The 13,916-nt window shown below is 41.1% G+C and overlaps 1 protein-coding gene across 1 annotated transcript in view; it reads right to left on the bottom strand.

The window, feature by feature from the left end:
• LOC101850691 (condensin complex subunit 3) overlaps positions 1-10,377 on the bottom strand; it is a 30,995-nt gene extending 20,618 nt beyond the window's left edge. Inside the window, exons 1-5 of the mRNA XM_005090424.3 lie at positions 10,276-10,377; positions 4,341-4,468; positions 3,481-3,747; positions 2,505-2,733; positions 1,789-2,019 (exon numbers count right to left, since the gene is read on the bottom strand). Coding sequence (XP_005090481.1) covers positions 1,789-2,019; positions 2,505-2,733; positions 3,481-3,747; positions 4,341-4,436 — 823 coding nt within the window. The 5' untranslated portion in view covers positions 4,437-4,468; positions 10,276-10,377. The remainder of the gene's footprint in view (positions 1-1,788; positions 2,020-2,504; positions 2,734-3,480; positions 3,748-4,340; positions 4,469-10,275) is intronic.
• Positions 10,378-13,916: the final 3,539 nt, after the last annotated feature.

Raw genomic sequence — 13,916 nt, 5'->3', positions numbered from 1 at the left:
TTCTAACTAGAGTGACAGAGAAAAGAGAAGAGAAGGGCCTACCACTGAACATTAAGAAAATGAAATGTGTGGTGATCTAAAAAAGTGCTGACATCCCAGTATGCAACATCACATGTAAGAATGAAAGAATAAAACAGGTCAAGTTTTACACACCTTGGTTGCACAATTACACCAGATGCAAAAAAAAAAATTTTAAAAAAATAAATATATAGATCTATATATATAAAGAGGATTGCAATATCTAGAGAAACTTTCATCAAGATGACACCCATCCTCTCAAACAGAAACATAACAGTGAACAAAAAATAATCCTGAAAGCATATGCATGGTCAGTCATTTTATATGGATGCAAGAGCTGGACTCAAAACAAGGACATAGAGAGAAGACTGGAGGCTGCTGAAATGTGGTATTTAATACTTAGAATCTCATTGACAGAGAGGAAAACAAATAGAGAAGTGCTCCAAATGGCAGGTTGTGAAAGATCAATAATCAAAACAATAAGAAAAAGACAATTGAGATTCTTTGAAATCAATTGGACAAGAGAAATTGCTGTTGTGTGGAAAGATAGAGGGAAAGAGCAGAGGAAAACAAAGAACAACATACACAGATGGCCTGAACAACTTTACAACGAATAACAAAAAAGAGAAAAACTGAGCTGATCATGAAGACAAGACAGCAGGAAGGAATGGGGTACCAAGATCGTCAATGTCTGCTCCAAAACAGACATCTGAAAAAGAAACCATTAATTATGTCGGATTCCCTGTCTACTAGAACCTCTCATCAGATAATTATGCGTTAAAAATAGTCAGCCAATCAGCTCTAAACTCTGCACTTGGTGCAGGCAATGGTCTCTACAAACAGTGAACTCCATGAGGTTGGACTGTAGTACTTTCTCTACTTGTTTTTAGTTTTAGTAGAGAGTTTTACTGCGCTCGCAACTGCATAAGGTCATATGAGCGCCAGAAGATTAGAGGTGTTACAAGAGAGAAACAAACATAAAAAAGAAGAAGGGGAGAAAAGTACGATAGATGTTTGATAGGAAAGAAGAAGCAAACCACACCAGAACACCCGCCAACCACCCACTTTTTCTACTTGGATGAAAGAGAGCCACGTCTCATTGGCCAAATTACCAGGCGAGTAATGTTTGAAAACCTGTGTGATACAGGAGACCTTGATCAAGACTACGAGTACAGTAGTGGTTGTAGTAGTGAAAGCATTGACAGTGGTAATGGCGAGGATTCAACTTCAAATTCAGTGGATTTAGGTCCAGACCTAGACCTGTATTTCGCCCAAGCCAGAGGTGTTTCTGTTCATCCCTATGCTGTGAGTGAGTGAGCGATTGTGTGAGGAAGGCAGGGAGGGAGGGAGGGGGAGAGAAAGAGAGAGAGAGAGAGAGAGAGAGAGAGAGAGAGAGAGAGAGAGAGAGAGAGAGAGAGAGAGAGAGAGAGAGAGAGAGAGAGAGAGAGAGAGTGAAAGAGAGACAGAGCGAGAGAAAGAGACAGGACCACTATTGGAACCCTCTATGTGTTCTTTGAATAATTGTCATGTGCATTGAGCACTTTCTTAGTAAAGCTGAAATTTATTATTATTATTAAAGTGTGTGTAATCAAATTTACAATGAAAGAAGCTTGAAATATTAGTTTACGTGTCAAACACTACAAAATCCTTAACAATAATAAACAAACACAAAGAACCGTTCTCAAAATAATGAATCTAATAGCACATGGGTGCTGGTTGTCTTTTAGCTCAATTAAGAGACATTACATACAGTATCACTTTGGACATTACCTGATCTGTCATTGAGACCATCTTGCAAGAGTCTAATTCTCTGTTCGATTCTCAAAGCCCTCAGAGGAATCTTCTCAGCAATGACAGTGTAAGCAGTCCGCCGGACAGTGTCCTTGACATCACGGGTGCGTCCAATGATGGCAGGAAGAGAGAATGTGGATGGCGCAATGCAAGTGAGGATGATTCTTCTCACTTCTACATTTGGATCTCTTGTCATCAAAATGATATAGGCTGCAGATGAAGTGGAAAACATTTATATAAATGAAGATAGTTTTCCACTAGTTCATTGCCATAGTCGCTACTTAACCATACTTGATCCTCCAAATGAAAGACTTGAAAACTATGAGCAAGACTGATGTAAAAAAAATAAAAAAATTGTAGCTGATATTTCCACCAGGGATGCTTTTGAATTGCCATGTGGATCATAAGTTTGTTGGTCTAAGCACTAAGACACCAATTTCTCAACATGGGACACCATTGATAAATCTTACGTTGAAGGAGCTATAACACAGGCTGTACACTTACAGCATGCTATCAGACCTGATCTTCCAAGTTGCAAGCAATTTGTTAACGCGAAAGGCGACAAATCATTGCTCTTTTTTCACTGTATTTCCAATAACTAAACAACATTGAAAAGTTGGTAAAAGTAACAAGATCAATCTTCAAAGGAATTTCAACACTTTGACTTAAACAAAATCAAAAACACAGATAAAAACCTTTGGTGATTGGACAGTTTTCATCTGATGGATCCTGAAGTCTTGTAAGAGCTAAAACTGCATGGACTCGGACAAGAGGAAATTTGTCTCTCAGGCGCTCCACCATACAACGATAAATCCTGACATACAAGCTGTCATCAATTTTGGCTCCTTCACCAAGATTCTGAAGCAATCGGGTGACCAACTGGCACACTCTGAATCTTATGCCTTTATCCTTTGCACAGTGAACCTGCAGAAAGATAGAGAGTTCAGAGAGCTAACAATTCTAACACATAGGTAGACACTGGGGTACATGATCTCCAGGAAGAAGACATTACAATGAGGACCCCTGGAAAAGACTTACTCTTCAATGTGAAGAGCCAATAACAGCACATTTCTTTGAGCAGATGCTTAAAACAGATTTCTTCTCCCATCAAAAGTACATGAATTTCTAAAACTATGAATGAAGGGTGTACACAACTTGAGAAGAAAATAGTGCAAAAGTAGACTTAATCAAACTAATTTTCACAATAACAACGAACATTGATCATTCGCGTATCATAACTATGACAGTTATCAGGCCATAATTTGAGGATTCTGGGTGGTAAGGCAATAAAAATTAGAACATAATTATTCAAATAGAGATTGCACAGCCTTGATTTATCTGAGTTTTTAATGACATCTCACATCTGCCATTTCCGCTTATTAACACAAAAGTTATTCACAGAACGGGGAAAGTCAAATAAATTACAAATGCCACCAAAAAACTGGACCTCTTTACCATATCAGCTTAGGTTTTCGCTGTTTGTAGAACAAAACTCATTTTCTCTGGGCTTTCTCCGGTCATTCTGGAGATTTCCTTAAATTCCTGGGTCTAAGTGATTTTATTCTCAAATTCACAGGGCATTTATGGAGGCTGGCATAATCTGGCTTTCGCTAAGACAGAAATATTTTAAGGAAGAAATATTTTCCATAAAGACAGATGCATAGGACTTACATCAAGGAGAAACTCAAAAAAATTCATCAGCAGGGGATGCATATCGCCTTCCTCTTCATCCGAAGCATCATCCTCTTTCTGTGCTTCTTTGTCATCTTTCTTTTTCTTTGCAGATTGACCGGTTGTGTTGGCATGTGCAATTGCCAGCTCAGTAACAGCTTTGGACAAGAACTCAATTGTTTTCTCTACAGCTGGTTGTCTGTCATATACTGTCAAAGGGTGCTTCACCAGGTATAGAAATTCCGGCCAAAATGTGTCAAAGGGCACCTGTGGTGTATTGTAAGAGAAGAAAAAACAATATTTTTACATCATGACATGTCAGAATATTTTTCAATTGAAAAAAAAATAGGGACCCAAACCTTTCAATTGAAAAAAAATAAAAAGGGACCCAAACCCAAGGAACAATGCTTCTTATCAAGTATGTGGGAGTTCATTTTAAAGTTGCAGATGTACAAGACACATTCCTTCAGTTGGCTATAATATAATGTGTGAAAATTCAAAGCTAACATTGTGAGCTGAGCCCCCCACCCTTCAGTTCACTGCAATTCAAAATACAGTCGAACCAGTTCTAACGGCCACCTGTATAAAAGATAATCACCAGAACAAACTACCACATCCCAGTTCCCCCCTCGCATGACACTGTGTAAGACATCCATTTGTCTTTATCTAAGACAGCCACTTTTCTCCTCGACAATGGGTGGCCGTTTCTATTAGACAATTTTGACTGTGTATAATTTTTTTCTTCAAGAATATAATTTGCACCAAATACGTTTCCTAACAAAATATTTTAAAATCCAACTTTATAACGTACAATATTCCCAAAATCTTAAAGTAGTTAAAGACCAATCACAACCACTCACTTCATTGTAAAGTTTTTTAAAGGCTTTAACCAGCTGGTGCTGATTCTGTGAATCTTGACATTCAATAAATATGTCCCTCAGGGCTTCAACGGTCATCCTTCTTGTGGGTTACAAAACTTGCTCAGCTTCTGGGGGAAAATTTGTTAATACAAAAGTCAATGTTTAAAACATGAAAATGGAATCATACAAAAGAAAAAAAATTACACTTAAAATCATTTAGTATGGAAAGCACGATAAAAGTGAAGAATAACATGATGATGGGTTCAGGGTACCCAAAGTGAAAAAAAATAATTCAATTTTAAAACACACACGTGCGCACACAGCCCAAGCAGTCGCTGATGAGACCTTTGACGTAGCCCATCGCACGCTAAGCGGGTTCGCCATGGCGAGATCTAGATCTAGTCAACCGGGAAGGGAAACCCTGGAAGACAACAAAAATAGATGGTGGAAATATATATATGTCATCTAGATCTAGATCTAAATTTGGGCCAATCACAGAGGTGTGCTAGGACATGTGATTAAACGTAGAACGACGCAAACTATTTTTAGGTAAGGCGGCCATCTTGTTTGACGTCAGACCAGGATACCCCTCCGATCACGTGACTACATCTAAATTATAGCCAACCGCACGGCACTAAAGATGGAAGTGTCTATGTATATCAAGCTTAATCTACCTTTCGCTGTTGGAAGTTCTAATGGACGAATGGACAGCGTCAGCATGTCTGCGTTTGAAGTCATATGAGCGTGGGACCGAATCCCGGTCCCGGAAGGTTTTTTTTTCCTCTTCACCTCCCTCCTCCTCGCGACTGACCAACAATTTGTCCAATAAACTATAATATTTGTTGTTTTGTAGGTTTTTTTTAACGTAGTGATGAAGTAAGCATGCTGGAGGAGTTTGGGGATAATCCTCCGGCGTCATTACGGCAGTTTTCGAGCGGTTTATTGTCTTTGAGTTTACCGTGTTTCAACTTCAAGCATCAGCGTTCTTAATCTTACTGTTCTGAGCATCAACGATCTAGTCTATCTAAGCGATCTTCCATCCACCATGCCCAAGTACTAGGAATTCTGAAATGTTATTACATACCGAAAACACATCGTTTCATGCGGTACCTCCATGGCTTCCTTAAAATAGTCTGTGGGTATCCTAGAGAGTGATGACATGACATTACTAAAATTAGCAGCCAATCAGGAAGATGTGTCGTTCTACATTTAACCGAAAGTTGTGCAAGGTGCTCGCTGTAATGTAATAAGTAGGCCTATTATAATAGCTTTCATGTAATAATAGTAATAAAAACTTGATCTACTAGATCTAGAATCTAGATCTAAATCTAGGCCTAATTTTAACCCTCGTCCTGCGGGAGTCTGGTTTATGTCACCCGATAAGCCTATTTCGGCACCTCGCCTGCGTTCTGGTCCCGCGTCAGTCTAGCCCCTGGCTCAGCATATGCGTGCCGAGCATCATCCCCCCTTCAATTCGGGTCCCGTGTCCGATCCGCATTCACGCAGCTCAAGTGCGTGTGCATCAGTCTGCTTGAGTTTGTGTGCATTTCTTGTGGCCTTCTTCTAGAACCGCTTACGTTGGTTCGTAACCGAGGCATAAGTCTCAGCCTCATTCAAAACACACCAAGTTGTTAGCTCAAGATGTTCGTCCAATGAAATTATAGAACAAATTGACCAACTTATTGTTTGTTTGTTTAGTAAAGTGTTTTACGGCGCTCGCAACTGCATAAGGTCATATGAGCGCGCGGGACACACCTTATACTTTTTCGTTGGTAGGAAATTTTGAATTTTGCCCGGGTGGCGGCCGAAGCCTACTCTTATCGATTTTAGACCACCAAGGGATCTTTAACGTGCGCAACTTGCACACTGGCCCTCCGAGATTTTTCGCCCTTGTCTGAGAAGGCTAGGTGTAGATCTTTCCTACCAGAAGATCAGGGGTGTGGCAGAAAGACAGCAGTTAGGAGGAGCCAAGGAGTAGCAGTAGAAAGGCTGCAGAAAGAGTCAGGAGCCCAGAGGAGGGGGCAAAGGAGGTGAGGGGGCGGGGGCAGAAAGTGGAAATGAAAGCAGACAACAGAACATTGTTAGAGATCAGGAAAGGAGGTGAAAGGAGACACTTTTAGAGAAGAAAATATTTTGGTCGCCACCCAGAATCGAACCCGGGACCTTTGAATGAGAGACCAACACCTTAACCTCTAGGCCACGAGAGCCCCCTGACCAACTTAGACATGAGGAGCTCGAAAGGATAGTCAGGAAACAAGATTTCCATTTTTCTATTCAAAATCTTTCAAATGAGTTGGGATTTACGGTGCTCGCAACTGCATTAGGTCATATATATATATGAGCGCCAAAGGGTGGGAATCAGACTTACTCTGCTCACCTCTCTAGCTTTAACAGCACAAGGTCTGCTTCGACTATCAAGGCACCCAGGAAATAGCGGGTCACAAGAGTGACAAAATATAAAAGAAGTAGAAGAAATGACAATAGTACATGAGGATTAGGAAAGAAAAAGCAGCAGTTCCCTGTTGCAGATCAGGCACAGTTATATGAGCGTGACATGATGAATCACCCCATTTACAAAAATCAATTCTACTGTGCTTGAACGAGAAATGTCCCCCTTTTGGAAATAGTCTAAAGACACTAACTAAAGTCAGTGGCACTGCCCCAGGGGAGTCAAATGAGCTTATTTTGTATGACATGATAATACCTGATAAAAAATAAGCTAATACCATTACACAGGTACGAAGAACAATTTGAGTGCAAAACGTTCGGAAACCGACCTCTATAGTCTATAGATAATCCCCTTTCGAACCCCAGGTCATTCATAACACCAAGAGTGTCTAGAAAGGTTATTCGAATGGTCGTAACTACTCGTAATGTCTTAGCTTAAGAGAGGGGGTTATTCATGTGTTTGTAACACTTTATAAATAGAAATATATATGAAAGACAGCGTTATTTTCATCATTGATTAACACACAACTCCCGCGGTTGGTCTATTCATGGCGAAAACACACGTTTCCAGGTTCCAGGCGGGCACGCTGTACGTACACCAACAGTAGGCCTACACACTGAGTGACCCCAGCGGACTGCCCAGAACGTCCGACGTTATCGGTTGCTAAGATTCGTATCTCAGCACAGACGCAGGACAAGCAAGAGCTAATATTTCTACATCTGGATCTAATGACTCATCATCCTCTTGGCTTGATCTTGGGGCAAAAACCTGAGATTGTCAATTTATTTACAATTTTTTATGGGAGGACTTCCGTAACAAGCAACCACTGAGACAGAGTAGAACAGAGGGGCAGGGGGTAGGGGTAAGGTTTGCGGTAGGGTTAGGGTTTAGGTTTAAGTTAAGGGTAGGGGTAGGGTTTAGGTTTGGGGTAGGCTTAGGGTTTGGTTTGGATAGGGTTAGGGCTCTTCATCTTCTTCTTTTTGTAGTGTTTGTTGGGGGGTGGTCGCTCTTTATGGATGTCCTTCCTTTTTTATAAGAGAGATCTAGAATCTAGTTTAGGGAATCTGTAGGGCCACCTTCGTCATCACATTTCTTATTTTTCAAACCTGTTTTGCTGAGAATAAATCCTTCCAATCTGCCGAAGGGCCGTTTCTTTGGTCCTTTTTCGGTAGTTCCCACCCCCCTTATTTGAGCCTCAGGATCTATCTAGAAAATCTAGATCTAGATTTAGATCTAGATCTTTAGATTCAGAGCTTTTTCGGTAGTTCCCACCCCGCAATTGTTATTCACAGGTTTAGCCCCCAAGAGTAGGGCAAGCCCCCCTGACCTAGAATCACTTTCAGGGGGGCATGCCTCCCTGAATTTTACAACAATTTCATGTTTTACAGTTGTTAGGTTTGATATCTTATCTCGACGCGAATCAGACGTATAGATCTAGATCTAGGTCAGGCTCAAATAAGGGGGGTGGGAACTAGATCGAGATCTACCAAAAAAGCACCCTAGATTCTAGAGGTCTAGTCTAGATATCTAGCTAGATCTAGATATACGTTTGATGCGCGGCAAGCTAAGATATAGGCTACTCTATAACAAATCTAACAACTGCAAAACATCAAATTATGGTACGAAGTGGCTAGCAGTACAGCCTAGACTGAGAGTCTAGCTGTACTTAAGTACGGCTAGACCGCTAGTCTAGCCGTACTTAGATCTAGATCTAGGTTTGGCCCTATCGACTCAAGCCTGTTAAGTACACAGGTCTCATTAGATCTAGATCTAGTAATTATTCAGGTTCAAATACATGCAAGTCAGTAAGGCACCTTTTGGTTTTGTCTGAAATACAAATACTTTAGGCATTGCAAACTAAAAATTTCATTTACAATTCAGCCATCAATATTAAGTACGGCTAGACTGCCAGTCTAGCCGTACTTATACTAGGCCCTACTAACATTAGAAAACAGGAGGTTTAAAATACATGCACCTGGTTTCGTCTCAAGAAAATACAAATACTTTAGGTACTGCACACTAAAAATGTATATTTACAATTCAGTAGGCCTATTTTTTGTAAATGGTGAGTCTAGCCATCATATGAATCTAATAAGTACGGCTAGACTGCAAGTCTAGCCGTACTTAAGACTGCCAGTCTAGCCGAATGAAACCCCCTACCTTATTTTTCTAGGATAGATCTAGATCTAGATATATCTAGTAGGTCAAGGGGGCAAGCCCCCCTAAAACCCCCTACTCTTGGGGGGCCAAAACCCGCGAACAATGGCCCATGGCGGGGTGGGAACTAGATCTAGATCTAGATTTAGATCTAAAAAGCTCCGTTTCTTTTGAGGAAGTGGCTATTCTCATCCGGGGTGAGAATAGAAAAACGATCTACCTCTCACCCCGGGTGAGACTTGCCAGCGTAGGCTATTCTCACCCCGTGCGAAACAAGACCTGCTTTTCCTCATTTCGGAATACACTGTCTATCGGTGTGGATGATCAAATTGATAAAAGCCAAGAAAAAATTACGTTATAGCACAAAAGTAAGCTAATTTGATCTTCAAAGTTGCTATGGCTATTTCACTGTTCGAATCGAGCCGAACTACACGGGTCGCCATTTTGTTTTGCCCGAAAGTTCTTGCAAGATCTACTCCTCCCCTCTCTCTCGGTCTCTTTCTGAATACTGTCTATCATTCTATCGGTGTGGACGATCAAATTGATTTTTTATTGACCAAAACAAAGTTAAAAAATTATGTTAAAACACAAAAGTATATTAATTTGGTTGTCTACAAAGATGCTACGGCTAGATCTATTTAACTTTTCGAATCGAGCCGAACTACGCGGGTCGCCATTTTGTTTTGAGCGGAAGTTCTCGCGCTACTCCTCTCTCTCTCTCCACTGCCCACACAGACAAAATTGTACGCTTTTAGTAGTAGGCTACAGTTGTAATGGAACATTTGTTCACGGCACTGAATTCTACAATTTTTCTGTTATACAGTGTAGAATTCTGTGGTTTAGGGTAAAAGCAAAATTTGTTGGCCTAGATCTAGGCTATAACGGTGAACGCGCACCGGGTGAGAATAGCCAAAAGACTCGCCTGCACTATTCTCACTCCGGGTGAGAATAGAGGTGGCCTTCTTTTGACAACAAGGAGTCTGCAACTGACTTCTAGGTCTAGATACTACTAAACTGACTAGAACTAACAAGACCCTAATTTGCCCTAAGACGACTCCTGCTGACCCGATCAACTGGACTGGGGACACTAAAAATTTAAAATGTGAGAATCTCCATAGTTGGTTGGTTGTACAGCAGTAGCCTCAATAAGGTCAATTCAATAGGGGGTACAGTTAGATTCTACTCAACTGAGTTTAGACAGTCAAGCACTCACTCACACTGCAACAACAGCTGTAGTGAGGGTAACAGAATTCTAGAGAAAGATCTTGAAAGACTCCACCCCTCCACGAAAAACTAAATTTATTCATAATTCAAATGTTAAACACTTACAAGAAAGTTTTCTCTCTCTTGGGCTTAGCGACTCAACGATTGTTTGTTTACATTTAAAATGTCCGCCATAAATTTAAGTACGAATATAGTAATCGAGTATAAACGTTTGTGAGATTTTTATCGATATTTTTTTAACAGCCTAGGCCCAAAGAGTCTAGTTATGTACTGTCTTTGCTAGGCTTAGGCTACCTTGGCTTTTCCGTCTCTGTGGGGTCTAAATGAAAAATAAGTAATTAAGTGGGCTGCATTCTTGAAGCAAAAAGAATTATACTGTAAAAAATAAATCGTATTTTCACCGCTTTCTTCTTATTAATATAAGTGTATTTGCTCCAACCATGGGATTCTTCTTTTCTGGAAAGTTTTCCTTTGTGATCAGCCAAGGACCTGTATTAATTTTTGAATTCATTCCCACAAAAAATCCCACCAAAATATTTAATTTTAATTATGTCTGTTTGTCTCACTAGTAACTTTAAATTATAACATTAATAGGTAGTTTTACTGTCGGTTAATTTACAGCATTTAGAAATTCTAAGCTGGTTCGTGTATAGAGCAAGACCCTATTCTCATAAACGATTGAGTTTTAATGACTTTTAATGATTGCACCAAAGCTAGTCAAATATTCTTTAATTGTAGTATAATATGAAAACAACCTAACCTATAGTAGTGTAACGTTGTTTTTAATTTTTTTTAAAAATAATTTGTCTTTATTTGCTTATTCGCCGCTCCTTTCCGAAATGTAACAGTTTCTCAAGATGTTTCGATCTTTAAAATTGCTGTTTGTAGTCGGATATTTTCCCAAATTTAGCCCTTGCCAAGTTGGCGACAGACACAGAAATAATGTCAAAAATCATATTTTTTTCATACTTACCGTTAGGTTAGTATTTAATGTATTGTCTTTAAAACACTTGTATTTTTAATCAATAATAAGACAAAATGATATAAGCTTTTCTAAATACTACAGAAAATACGTAGGAAGCTCTAAAAACTATTGACTACGCGGAGGAGGAACTGGCTAAGTCAGCAAATTCATGACATCAAAGCACAGAATTCTAGCATCAAAGATACCGTACGAGTTGCCATGTTGGCTTATTGTAGGAATACATGGCCTTCACGCTCAGATGGTATAAACTAAAGAATTTATTCATTCCATAGATGTACACTATTTTAAAAAGGGGTAACTCTATGTATCATACTTATAATAGCCTGATATAAGCTTAGTATATGGCATAAGACCACACTAATTATTACTTGTCTGGACAGCGAAATCCCTGCAACATTGGATTTGCGTGTACATATATAATACATGTAATAGGTTATTACAATCCAACCTGCTCTAACGGCCACCTATATAAGACAATCACATTACAAACAGCCATGCACTTCCCTCCCATATCCTCCTTTCCGGGTTTTTTAAATTTATCTTCTATATATTTTACTATATTATGATAACACACACACTCACACACACACACACACACACACACACACACACACACACACACACACACACACGCACGCCCACACAAACATCACTATCAATGGCAACAGCCTGAAGAACACCAAGAACTTTAAATACTTTGGAAGTATCATCTCTAAGGACGGCTAAATCGATCAGGAAATTGATTAATGAATTAGTAAAGCAAGCCAAGCTCTCGGTAGACTGAAAAATAAGGTACTAAACCAGCACAATGTCCGGCTGTCAATAAAAATCAAAGTGTACAAAGCCGTTGTGCTCTCCCACCTCCTCTAGGGTTCGGAGACTTGGACACTCTACATGAAGCACATTAAATTAAAGTACTTCCACCAAACGGCTCTCTGAAGCATACTTGGCGTCCGGTGATAAGACCGCATCACCAACATATTGAGGTCCTCAAACGATCAAGCTCACAAAGATGCATACTTGTCAAAGCCCAACTGAGGTGAGTCGGCCATGTCATCAGCATGAAGACCACCGAATGCCCAAACAACTGCTGTACGGCGAATGGCAAGTGGCACAAGAAATCTCGGGAGACCAAAAAAAACACACAAAAAACAACAACAGCAAAAAAAGACGTTTCAATGACTCGATGAAAAGCAAATCTCCTGTTTGCACAGGTTACCCCCAAAGAACTCGAAAGAACTGACACCGAAAGGAGCGCTTGGCGCAGAGCCGTCTACCTTGCCAGTAGAAACAACGATATCAACTACAGCCTAGGTGGTGTCCTTGTGTGGGTTCTTTAAGGTATACTGAAATTGAAACAAACACAGAGTTCAAGAAGTGTAGTTTATTCGCTATAATAGGGCACACACAAACAAACGTTTCTACGCCCTTTCTACCCCGCGTCTACGCTACAACTAACTCACACTCAAAGCTTTGGACTCCACCCTATGAGCTCTCCTATCTTAGTTTATTGCCTGAAGTAGAGGTCATGCAGTCTATATGGTACCTGAGGGAGCGGTACCAGGAAGCCAGGATCACGGACAAACAAAAAATAACAGACAGCCAACACAACATCCTCTCCTTTCCTAAAATAACAACAATATACGTTTAAGACAACAGAACAAACAGTTAATTGTCTCAAGGTTGGTATCGGAGTGGAGGGACTCTACGGTCGTGTCGCGCTGACCGTCTGCGATCTTGGGGAAGGTGACTTTCCGGCAGGGTCCATTGCAGTTCTGGTGCGTTGAATCACTGTAGCTTTCTGGCGTTCCACTGTTGACCATCAGCCAAACGTAGGGCGCCAATGTCCAAGTACTTGTATGACCGTCAAAGACTGACTCCAAGGCGATTGACCTTTCAGCACTTGGGGGCAGCGGGCAAGGACGTTGTCGCCAACACGATATACGGGCCTCGACAGCATTGGTCGGATGACGCTCGTGTGTTCTCAGCAGACCATGGATCTGGTGCTGCTAGTGGAGACGCTGTAGGACAAAAAGGTTGTCTCACGGGGCAATGTGGTGGTAAACCTTTCTTGTCAGGCCAGCTGGTGCTTATGTAGCTGTACACCTGAGAAAGTGTGTCTTCTGATTGGGTTTGTGAACGCACATCAGACAGTAACTGTTGATAAGCGTTGAGCGCGCGATCGAGGCGCTGCTGAGTGAAATCAGCAGAGACGTTCTGTGTTGACCGTTGGGACAGCAGGCTAAGTGAGTCGGCGATGACATTTCGACTTCCCTTACGATACTTTACTTTGTAGTCGAAAGCAGAGAGCCTGTCGAGCCGACAAGAGAATCTGGCTTACTTACGGGTGTCGCTTGTAGCCTGGAGAAGCGTTGTCAATGCGGAGTGGTCGATCCTGACAATAAAAGGTCGATCTAGCAGGCATTTCTCCCGGGTCTCACAAGCCCAGACGCATGCGAGAGCGTCTTTCTCGTATACCGGTACTGCATACGCCCTCTCCCTTGGTTGGAGCGTATGAGAGGCGTGCGTGATAGGCACTTCCCTGCCGAGTTGAATCTGTGACAGGACTGCTCCCAGACCCACGTCAGAGGAATGTGTGGGGACGAAGGTTGGAGCGTTGGGGTCGAAGGTGAACGTCTCCAGCCCCTTTACGATCTGCTGTTAAAGCTTGTCGGAAGCTTGTCGACAGGCGGCTTACCATTGGAAATTGTCTCTCCTTGTGAGAGGTAGGGGACGTGATCTGTTACTCTTACGTTGATCC

This window comes from Aplysia californica, unplaced genomic scaffold (assembly GCF_000002075.1).
Source record: "Aplysia californica isolate F4 #8 unplaced genomic scaffold, AplCal3.0 scaffold00016, whole genome shotgun sequence".
NCBI classification, from domain to species: domain Eukaryota; kingdom Metazoa; phylum Mollusca; class Gastropoda; order Aplysiida; family Aplysiidae; genus Aplysia; species Aplysia californica.
The sequence above is the reverse complement of the archived record's forward strand: the minus strand, read 5'-3'. Positions and strand labels throughout refer to the sequence as shown.